Source organism: Bacillus rossius, chromosome 1 (genome assembly GCF_032445375.1).
Source record: "Bacillus rossius redtenbacheri isolate Brsri chromosome 1, Brsri_v3, whole genome shotgun sequence".
Lineage (NCBI taxonomy): Eukaryota > Metazoa > Arthropoda > Insecta > Phasmatodea > Bacillidae > Bacillus > Bacillus rossius.
The window spans coordinates 87356733-87368312 of record NC_086330.1 but is presented as its reverse complement, the minus strand read 5'-3'; the positions used below and the strand labels follow the sequence as shown (position 1 = coordinate 87368312).

General features: G+C 37.8%; 1 protein-coding gene across 1 annotated transcript; it reads left to right on the top strand.

Annotated features, from left to right (window-relative positions):
- Positions 1–4438: 4438 nt before the first annotated feature.
- Positions 4439–10784, top strand: LOC134539272 (N-alpha-acetyltransferase 10). Its single transcript, XM_063381097.1, has 2 exons — positions 4439–4717; positions 9247–10784. Exons 1-2 carry the CDS (start codon positions 4571–4573, stop codon positions 9604–9606), a joined length of 507 nt encoding a protein of 168 aa, XP_063237167.1. The 5' UTR covers positions 4439–4570; the 3' UTR covers positions 9607–10784.
- The last annotated feature ends 796 nt before the right edge of the window (positions 10785–11580 follow it).

Below are 11580 nucleotides of genomic sequence, written 5' to 3'. Positions count from 1 at the left end.
CTGATCATAATAATGTACTTTGCCTATCAACAACAAAGAACCAATATTATTTAAGAACTCTAGGGTGTAACTTAGCACAACTTTAAATAAAATATTAAATGTACCAGTGTTCGTCAGGTATGACGAACACTAGCAATACAAGGTTTTTATTGATCCAGTTTTCGTCACCCTAACTAAACCATACAAAGAAAACGAATTTTTTTAAATAAATACTTTCACCTCTTCAAGAACATTTAACCAACACATTCAGCACAAAACATCACGAATAAACATGAAAAATTACAGAATTAGAAGTAAAAATGTGCACATACCTCCTTAGTGTTTTAGTATAGGAATTCCCCTATTTATCTTCACTGCTCTACGAACTTTTGATGCACGGACTTTTTTTGATTGAAAATAGGGTTTGTTCAGAAAACTATTGTGGTAATTTCAGCTAGAAAGTCGACCAAATTTTTGTCAATATTTAAGTTGGCGATATATTGAGCTACTTCTCTATTATTTACATTTGAAGTTGCTAGTGACGACCATTGGAGCAGTGACGAGTACCGGTGCACTTACCTTATTTGGAATTTCTTATCTCCATCGGGTTTAATGAAAAGAGGAAGTGAAAGAGCATATAATAAAAGTAGTTTCGGATTTTTAATATATTTTTTTTCCCCGCAAATACCGCTACACAACATGTTTACCGAAATTAAAGTCTTATGGCTCCGCTACAGTAGGATTGTCCTCTGTTGTGTGATTTGCCCAATTACACATGATGTCACTTCGCTGTGCCCCTAAGTGATATGAAGCTATGGTTGAAATGGCCAACTTTTGTAGTGAGGACGGCAGCAGATTAGCAAAGAGAATGTGATTCGTCATTCGTTATGACTTGTACCAATCAGATTTGGGTTAAAGTTCTGATTTACGTATCCAATTTTACCCCTTGATCCTGATGCATGAACCTGGATGTAACAAAAAGTTGTGATAGGCAGTAACTCTGAATTATGATCATAAGTTGAATATAAATGAAAAAATTTCTACAAAACTTGAGAGAATTTTTAGTGTTGTGATTTTCAAGTGTTTGTTTGCCGAGTATCTTTTGACATAGGTAATTAAAATTATATACCACATGATCAATGTATACAGGATCATGCAATTCAGAATCAAGGGATAAAAAATTGAATACAAGATACAGAAAAATTACGTAGATTTGTACTGGTTGTGCATTTGTGCAATTAAAGACATATTTGTGAATAATTGAGGTCAGCACTAAATGATTAGGTCAATTGTGTCAACGTTTCCATAAAAAAATTTATATAATTATTAATGGCTTCCGAGAAATTACTGTTTATATGTTAAATTAGGTAGCGACAGCCGCGTCACTGCACGAGCTCTGTAATGTAAATTTTAATCTGTTAATTCTGAGAAACCATTAGAAATTTTCAAACGTTTTCAGGGTAAATAGAGAAACTTCTGTAGTGCACAAAAATACCATTTTTGGAATTTTTTTTATTGGAAAGGAGGGACCCTCACAATTTACTAACGATAATTGTACATAAAACCATGTTAATAAATAAAATACACATATCTTAAATAGTTAAATACCTATATGCAAAATTATATGTGGTCTGTTTATAACTTGTAAGAATGTTAGATATAAGATATAATTTCTCTCTACAACCCATTGAAAATAGTACAATCACTCTGAGTTTTGTTTAGATTAATATTACATATGCACGTCGTCCAAGCACCAGCATAGCTAGGGCCAATGAAAAATGGTAAATAAAAAAGGCCCATTTTGGTGAATAAAAAGAGTTATTTCGGTGCAAAATTTCGGTGAAAAAAAAATTGTTTAGTTAGAAAAAAAGAACTATTTCGTCATTATAATTTTATACACATATATATGTTTGATGGAATTATTGTTTTGTTTGGTCAAAATTTTATCAAAAACGTTTTAAAGTACAACATGTACATCTAAAATTTAGCAAGCTGCATATGTAATTAAAATTCTCAAGATTACATACAAAAAAAAAATCAGAAACTGATCATAAACGTTAGTGGCTCAAGTCCATTTCGACTATCTCTGAAAATCAGCTTTTATATATTTCCTGCAAACTAGTCCCTACCAAAACACTGTACTTATTCAACAGTACAGAGAATTGTTTTTTTTTATTTACGTTTTTCACCGCTTCAACTGCGTGTGCGGTATTTGTTCATGTATACGTTGGCACTCTTGGCCGGCATTTATTTTCATGCGTTGCCGTGACAACTACGAAAATAAACAGTTGTCTCGGCTAGAACGCCCAGATACAACAATTAGCATTTTGAAAGTTATGATTTGATTGGCTAATATGGAAGTGACGCTATTTTTCTGGACTGCGTTTGGCCGATTCAGAGAAAGGAACAAAGAGTGAGTTAAGGCCTATCGACGATGGCGTCACTAGACACATTTGTGGTCGGCAAAATAATGTGATTTTTGTCGTTTTATGGCCTTCTACGTCTCGTAGGAACGTGTGCGACGACGGAGACTGAGTAGGCGTACGTCTGGATGTAATAATTTTCATTCGTGAAATATATGGTTCTAGAGTAACTTGACGCTTAGTTCCAGAACCCAATGCTTGACACCTATCTTTTAGTGATGGGCAGAACGGTTCTTTTGACTGAATCGGTTCTTTTGGATCAGTTCCGTGAAATGATTCGTTCAGAACGATTCGTTCATCTCGTTCATTTCGTTCTTTTCTGTGTATGGGATCTGGCTCTTTTATCAGGTGTCGTAACTTATGAAACAAGATTATTTATATTTTATTACTTTTTAAGTTACAAATATTAATATACAGGCTATTTACACTCTAGTGACAGTAAAGTGTTTACATGTAGACCAACACATTTAGAGAAAAAAAGACAAAAATTTAATAATACTACTGCGATTCAGTATGAAGAGACAAATGAAGTAGGTACATTAATCAACCCAAAAATGGTAAGTGTGACCATTTGTAGTTACTTACTTTCCCTGTTATTTTTTAATTCATCCGGTTTTTTTAGTTTTTTATTTCCAAATTTGTGTATGTGAATGTGAAAAAGCAATTTTAAACCACTACTTAACAGTTGACATTTTCAGGTCTAGATACTTTTCATGTTACCCTATTTTATTTGATCAGTTATTGTTTGCTCTTGTGAACATGCCACTCTGTGATTACTAATTCTTCAGACTCCTCACGTCATGAATCATTTCACGAACGAATCAGACCGGGCGCGTGGCCGGTTCTCTCATCTCGTTCTCTCGTTCTCTCCGCGTTTTCGTTCTTCCGAATCTTTCAAGGTACCGGATCTCAAAGAGCCGGTTCTTTACATCGCGAACGAATCGCAAGATTTCGTTCTCTCAAAGATTCGTTCTTTTTGAACAAATCGTTCACGAACAACCCATCACTACTATCTTTGTTCACCTTGTGCGATGCTCAAAATTTACAGTGTTTTTCACACATGTCTTGTCTTTTCTAGTCGACTTGCACATTACAGAACTTGCACATCATGATGCCTTTTTCTTTACTGAACACGTAAAATCCTTCGTCATCATATTCTTTAGCTCTTTCAAAAAAAACAACATTCGGCATTTTATACCTTTATCCACAGTGACCACGGTAATATGACCAACATGCCACAAAAACTTTAACGGAAAATGATCATGGAATGCGGAAAAGATACAAAATTGCGTGCACTCGGAAATAAAGATCTTAAACTCGACAGTCACGCACTCGTGAAAATAAATTCATAGAAAATTTCGACACTCTTAACTACCAACGCCATCTGTGATTTGTCCACCAGTAGCTAAAGTGATGATGTTTATTGCCACTCTACTCTATGGGTGCTAAAGAAAAACAAAAGCAAAGATGGCGTCTCACATATAAACGCTTTGAATAATAAATGTTTTGTGCAGGTTCCAGAATGATTCAACGTGATTTTTCGCAATAAAAAAGATTAATTTCGCGTAAATATCGCAATTTCATCATATTTCGTGAAAAACTACGGATTTCGTGCATCACAGCAAATTTCGTTAAAACGAAATGCAGTATATTAACGTCTTATCACTACCAAGTAGGTTTATTTGTATTACACATCATGTACAAGTGATTTTTTTTAAATTTTGCGATTTCGTCATTAACAAAATTTGACTACCCCTAAGCATAGCACAGAAATTATTCTAACAGTGCCTCAAATCCTGTACTGGTGGTTGGAAATATGCATCCATGGTGGTGAATGTAATTACTTAATTCAGGACAAACACCACGTTTAGTAAATTGAAGTGGAAACATTGCGCTGCAGTCTGCCTTCACCCAGCGTTAGAGATTAGGGTGGACACCCTGACATAGTTTTTGTTTTGTAGTAGTTATGTATACTTACAAATGTTCCCTGTGAAAGTTGACGTTTTCTTGTTGATGTGTGCGAGACGGTTCCGTTGGCAGGCTGGTACCTGGTGTGGAAGTTGTTCCTGTCTCGGTTCCGGTTCGTGCGGGAGTTGCTGGGCGGGGCTAACGATACACCTCCGGGCACCGAGGGGCGGCGCACCAGGAAGGTGCGCAGAGATTGAGCCATGAACATCCGATGTGCGCGGCCGGAGGACCTCATGAACATGCAGCACTGCAACTTGCTGTGCCTGCCCGAGAACTACCAGATGAAGTACTACTTCTACCACGGCTTGTCATGGCCTCAGCTCAGCTATGTGGCAGAGGACGAGAAGGTGGGTGTGGCGTTGGTACCTTTCGTATTTTCTGGCTGGGTCCCGTCACAGAGCCGCGTTTTCTTTGTCTGCTTGAAAAACTACTAATTTGATCATTTATTCTGTCTGCTTACTGTGTTGGTGTAATTTTCTAGGGTGAGTCTTCTGAAGAAATATTGAAAAATTCTGATCTTGGTATTTTTTAATTTTTCATCAATATAATCAATGCTTGTGTGCAAACTGCATTGCAATATTTGTGTCGTTTTACTGTTTTAATGGTTAATTAGGTTAGGTAGTTTAGTGTGAACAATTGATTACATAAGGCAACATTAACTAGGTGTTTTTTGGTGCAACTAATTTAAAAGAATATATATTTTTAAAATTTTTGTTTTGTTTTAGAAAAGCATTCTTTCTATGAAAGTACTTTTTTTTTTTTGTTTATTAGAAACATGCATTATTTTATTCAACCATATACACTTCCATTCTTTAATGTGTTTCCAATCTAATGCCATACCATTGTTCTCCATCTAAACTGTATGTTTTAGTTGGTTTTTAGTTAGATTGTTGCAAAACCTGTGGACATTTGGTATTATTTTAAAATGTTGTTTCCTCTTCACTATGCCATCAGCTGCCAACTTGTGTTCTTGAAAGGAGTACGTAACATTGGAAAACTGCAGACACGTGCACTGGTTATGCTAATGTGATGATGGGTCACAACATTAGAGCTATCACAAAGAACTGCAGGGTGTCCGGCGACTGGGAAAACCTGAAAAAGTCAGGGAGTTTTGGTGGTCAGGGAAAAGTCAGGGAAAATTGTGAAAGTTCTGAAATGACCAAAACCACTAACCACTCTCTTATCATGAAGGTTTTTCTCAAAGTTTTACAGAATACACTATTTAGTTTTACTATTTTACAAATCAAATCATATTTAAACTAATGTTTTCCTTTACGTATCTGGACTTGCGACATACAAGCGTGCTACTTTCATGAAGTCTATAAATACCTACCGTATGTATGACATGCAACCGTATTTTGATGATAATACCGCACACAACGTTAGGAAGGGGGCAGATAATACCATAGTTTGTAAACTTGTAAGCTACTGTTCATAGTTAGTCTGCCTAATATATTGCTACTGTACCATATTTTTGGTTACAACATACCATACTTTTGGCGTTCTCGAGTGTACCCGAAGGTTACAGAAGCTGGCGCCATTACTGCAGTTTCCTCCGTTTGTTTACACGTTTCGTCAGTTCTCTCAGATTGCCAAATATAATTTTCTTTGAAAGATACGAATAGTATTTTGGAAATAAAATACTTACGAATTTTAGTGCTGTGATCTTGGGAAGTTATAAAATGTAGCATATTTCTTTACACCGTAGCTATGTGCATACAAACTTACGCTTTGTTTATTGCGTATCTTTCACGGTCTTTCTGCTAGATTTTACTGGAGCTGCGACTAGGCCTCTACAATTTCGGTGAATAATGTCTAAATTCAAGAAAACATCGTTCAATCAGACATGGTTACTTGACCCAGCATTTAGTTGGTGCGCGGAAGTGCCGGGCGATAAATTTAATTTTTTTTGTAAATTATGCAAGACTGTCGTTTCCCTCAGTAATATGGGCAAACAAGCTCTTTCAAGCCACATGAAAGGCCAAAAACATCAACGTGCAAATAAATCAGTGAATTCTTCCAAGTCAGTTGGTATTTTTTTCAAATCGGTTACTGCTGTGTCTAAAGTTACCACAAGTAAATTCGATGGACAAGTTGCTGATGGACAAGCCTCTAATGAACAACTTCATTCGTCAGGTAATGTCAAATCATCTGAAAGCTCTTTGTCACATAATAGTGATTTGCCTAGCAGATCCCAGTCTGTGAGTTCTCGAGGTGTTGAACAATATTTCAGGAAAGACAGTGTTACAAAATCAGAAATTTTGTGGTGTTTAATGCCATTATGCAGCATTCTTCTCTTAGGTCTGCTGCCAATAGTGTATCTTTATTCAAAATAATGTTTCCAGATAGTGAAACAGCTGCAGGAATGCAATTACAGAAAACCAAATTAGCATACACAATTGTGTCAGGCCTTGCTCCTTACTTTCAAAAGGAAATGTTAAATAATGTTGTTGACTGTCATCATATTGTTGTTGCTTTTGATGAAAGTTTAAACAAAGTTGCTCAAATGCAACAAATGGATATTTACATCAGATTCTGGGACAAGGAAAAGGAAGCTGTTACTACACGATATTACAACTCTGCATTTCTGGGTCACACAACTGCAAATGATTTGTTACTTTCATTTAAGAAATCTCTGGAATATATCAATCTGAAAAATGTTGTACAAATTTCCATGGACGGCCCCAATGTCAACAAAAAATTGTTGGTAGATTTTAAGAAGCAAATGGCAGAAGATAACCAAGATGCTGGCATTTTGCTGGATATTGGCAGTTGTGGGCTGCACACCCTCCACTGTGCTTTTAAAGGTGGCGTGAAAAGTGCAAGCTGGAAAGTTGTCGAATTTTTAAGAGCTTTGCATAACTTGTGGCACCATATACCTGCCAGAAGAGCTGATTTTATATCCATTACAGGCTCTTCATTGTTTCCTCTCAAGTTCTGCTCGATTCGTTGGCTTGAGAATGTTGAGGTGGCAGACAGAGCTTTGAAAATATTTCCAAGTGTACAGAAGTATGTTGCGCACGTTTCTGTTACAAAAAAAGTACCAACATGTAATAGTTTTCAAATAATTGCAGAATCTGTTAAAGACAAGGCATTGACAGTGAAATTGGCATTTTTTAAGTCTGTTTCTTTAGAACTTGAACCGTTTTTAAGGGAATTTCAGTCAGATACTCCTTTAGCTCCATTCCTGTACAGCAGTATTTCATCACTTGTAAAAAACTTGATGGAAAAGATAGTGAAGCCAGATGTTTTAAAAAATTCACCCTGCCTCACAATTGATGTAACTAAAAAGGAAAATCTTATGTCTCCAAAATTAGTGGAACTTGGTTATGAGACAAGAATTGCTCTCTCGCAGGCAAAATTGTCAGAGCGAGAAATACTGGAGTTCAAAAATGAGTGTCGTACATTTTTGCAAACTATGATTTCAAAAATAATGTTGCGTTCTCCTTTTCACTTCAAGTTGACCAAAGCTATTTCATGCTTTGACCCTCTGGTAGCTACGCAAGCAGTAGTTGCCCAGGAGCGTTTGTCAGACGCCTTAGAAATATACTGCAAAAACCAATGGATATCTGGTAATTTAGCTGACAAAGTACACAGGGAGTACAAAGACCTCTGTGCTTTGGAATGTGTACAGTATAAACTGGCCTCTTATAGAAGAAATTCTATGACACTGGACAAGTTTTGGTTGGAGCTACTGGCATTTGGTAGTTTCGAGCATTTGACACAATTCCTTAAACTGGTGCTGATATTATCTCACGGAAATGCCTCATTAGAGAGAGGCTTTTCAGTTAACAAAGAGTGCCTCGTTGAAAATATGAGAAATGAGTCTCTGGTTGCACAGCGTAGGATTTTTGATGCAGTGATTGCTGCAGGTGGTTTGGACAAAGTGGAAATATCAAAACAGATGATCCATGCTGCGCGAAATGCTTATGCCTGTTACAAAGATACTACAGAGAAGAAAAGGAAAGATCGGGAAGAATAAGTAAACAGAAAACAAGAGAAACGAAGACAAGTTGTAGCTTTAGCTGAATTGGAAGCTCAGAAGCAATCAATTCTTGAACATGCTGCCAAGGAAGCAGCCCTAATAGATAAGAAGATGCTGAGCCTCAAGAACTGAAAATATTCTTATCATTAAGGTCAAGAATTAAAATTATATATAATATTAAGTGCATAAACTATTTTTTGTCTCTGTATATTTTGATATAGGTCTATGTTAGGATATGCAGTATTGATATGATGGACTTGACTATGCTCATTCATGAAGTGCAAGCTGAATCATTATTTGAAGTGCTACGTTTTTTTATAAATAGTCTGGTCCAGAAAAAAATACTTTTTAGAAGATTTCACAGCCTGGAATATATACTGGTAAGTTTATGGTCAATATTTTTTAAGATCATCCCTTTTTTTTAGTGCTGTGATGTCATTTACAATTTTTCTGGAAAAAATTTCATTTTTGTCTGGAAACCTGGAAAAGTCAGGGAATTTTTCTATCATGGTTTGCTGGACACCCTGAACTGAGACACGTGCTGGCCATATTAAAAGTTTCATCTGAGCTTATGTTGTCATGAAATGAATAAACTACATATCATCACAACTTCTACAATAAATGAATAAAGGGGCTTCCTGCATAATGTGCCACTGTATTGTATGTGTGTGTGCTGTGCATGCTTGCAGGGGCAGATGGTGGGCTATGTGCTGGCCATTATGGATCACGTCACTGGCCGTGCAGGGCAGTAAAGCCCTGTCACTTGTCACTATAGTGTAGAAGTGTGTGCCATTTGTGCTTGCAGGGGCAGATAGTGGGCTATGTGCTGGCCAATATGGATCCTGTCACGTGTCACTATAGTGTAGACGTGTGTGCCGTGCGTGCTTGCAGGGACAGATAGTGGGCTACGTGCTGGCCAAGATGGAGGAGGACACAGAGGACGCACCGCACGGCCACATCACGTCTCTGGCCGTGAAGCGCTCGCACCGCCGGCTCGGACTTGCGCAGAAGCTCATGGACCAGGCGTCACGTGCCATGGTGGAATGCTTCAATGCCAAGTACGTGTCGCTGCACGTGCGCAAGAGCAACCGCGCGGCCCTCAATCTCTACACCACCACGCTCAAGTTCGCCATCTCCGAAATAGAGCCCAAGTACTACGCAGACGGAGAGGATGCCTACGCCATGAAGCGCGACCTGTCCTCGTTCGGGGCCAAGCTGCCACTGCCGGCGCCACCCAGCCCGCCCCAGTGATTGCCGTGTTTTTGGGCGAAGGCTGGAGTTGCTGTGTTCTGCACGTGTTGTGCACGTTCTGCAGGACGCTGTGATCTTGCAGTACTACAGAGTCTAATAGGTATCGAGGGAAACCACACAGATGTGCTGTGCGGAAAGGTATGGGTTGGACGCTCATGACATGTACATGCTTGTGATGTTCCATGGATTTGGATTGAGGCATTGCCACTACATGCTATACCACGGGCATCGTCATTCCAATCAGTCATGCTTATTAACGATTCTCCTGACTGCAGCCAACTGGATCCTGTGTCATTGGACTATTTCTGCACTATTTCTGCTCGTACATTCACACACATCATTGCCACATCTCCTTGCTTTGTCATTATCCTTGAAAACCTATGACTCTGTAACACTTGGTCAGCTCTTTAAATAATTTTGGACTTGTTTATGTAATTGTATTTGCCAGTAATGTCACATGGTATTGTCCATATCTGAGAAATTCATTGCTGAGCTCATGGTTTGAGACATAGTGCAAGTGCGCAAGTACACAGAGGTAGCAACGCCATGCTCGGCTGTAGCCAAGATTACCAATGCTCAATCATCAGGCAAGGAACTAGCCCTTGCCTTTTTGGGTTTTCAATTATTGTGCTATAGTTTCAGTTATGGATTTTTAATCAAAATATTTGAAGTGACAGGACAAAATAATATTTGACCTGTTCATATTTATCAACAAGCCTCCCAACCTGTGATGTTCACAATGTTTCATGCAGATTATTGCAAGAGTCATCACAATTACCCTGGTTACAGTTACACCTACATCTCATCCTTCGGAGCTGTTTGTAAACTGCTGCTTGATGTTTGATAGCTCTCAAAATAGATAGGAATAATCCATGACAAAAGCCAAGAAATGAATACTTTGTTACTTCTCTATTCGGATATCTTTGTGCTCACCGGAAATTAGCTATAGTTGGAGAAGAGAAGCACAGTTACATTGACAGCACCACTGCCATCAGAAACTTTACGGTTACTGTCATGTGTTTGTCCGAGCCAGCCTTCAACCTTCGCAAGGCTGAAGTTCCACATCAATAAGAATTCCTGTATTTGCCATAGTTTTCCTGGGTGATTTGTACAAGTTTTTAATTGTGATATACTATCTGAATTGCTATTAAAGTCAAATCTTGCTGTTACAACTACTACACCAATGTTTTGTTTTAGGAGTTTCTACAAGCTTTATTTCAGTAACATAGTGGTGTAAAAATATGCTGTACTTTTTGTAAGAAAAGCCTGGGTAATACATGACGTAATACAGAACCTGGAGCTGTGGTGTAGCAACACTGGGATGTGCACATCTTCACAGCTATCCGCACATAACCTTGAATTTCTTTCATGAACACCTACAAATGGCAAAAGTTCCCATATTAACAATGCACATCATGTGTCTGAAATAAAGTTCATGTCAGTAGCTGTATATCAATGCCTGCATGAAAGGATGTCTACATGTTACGATATGTAACAAAATTGTACTGGAAGTTATGAAACTTAAATGTCTAGCAACCTTTTGCTAACTTCTTGCATTTCTGTTTATATAGAAACACATTAATGCAGTAAAACCCAGTTGCAACCCCCTTTTGAGGAAATGTGAAAAATGTGTGTTAAAATGTCAAAGTTTAAAGAAAACCAGCAAATAATTTGAAGCGTATTGCACTGTGGTTTTTTCTCGTTGAGTGGACACCCCTCCTAGCAAGAAACGGCTCCATGGCAGCAGCATGTCTCCCAGTCACTAACACCGCTTATTCTTGGATGCGCTGCGCGCTCAGCTTCTGCTATTATTAGGAACTAGGGAACTCGGGAAAAAATAACGTATTTGTGGTGCTTTAAGTTGAAATGCAATTGTCTAATTTTTTTCATCTTTTTAAAATCAAAAGTATCTCAAAAATGGTATATGGTAAAAAAAAATGCATTGAATATAACTTGTTGCAAATTTAATCATGA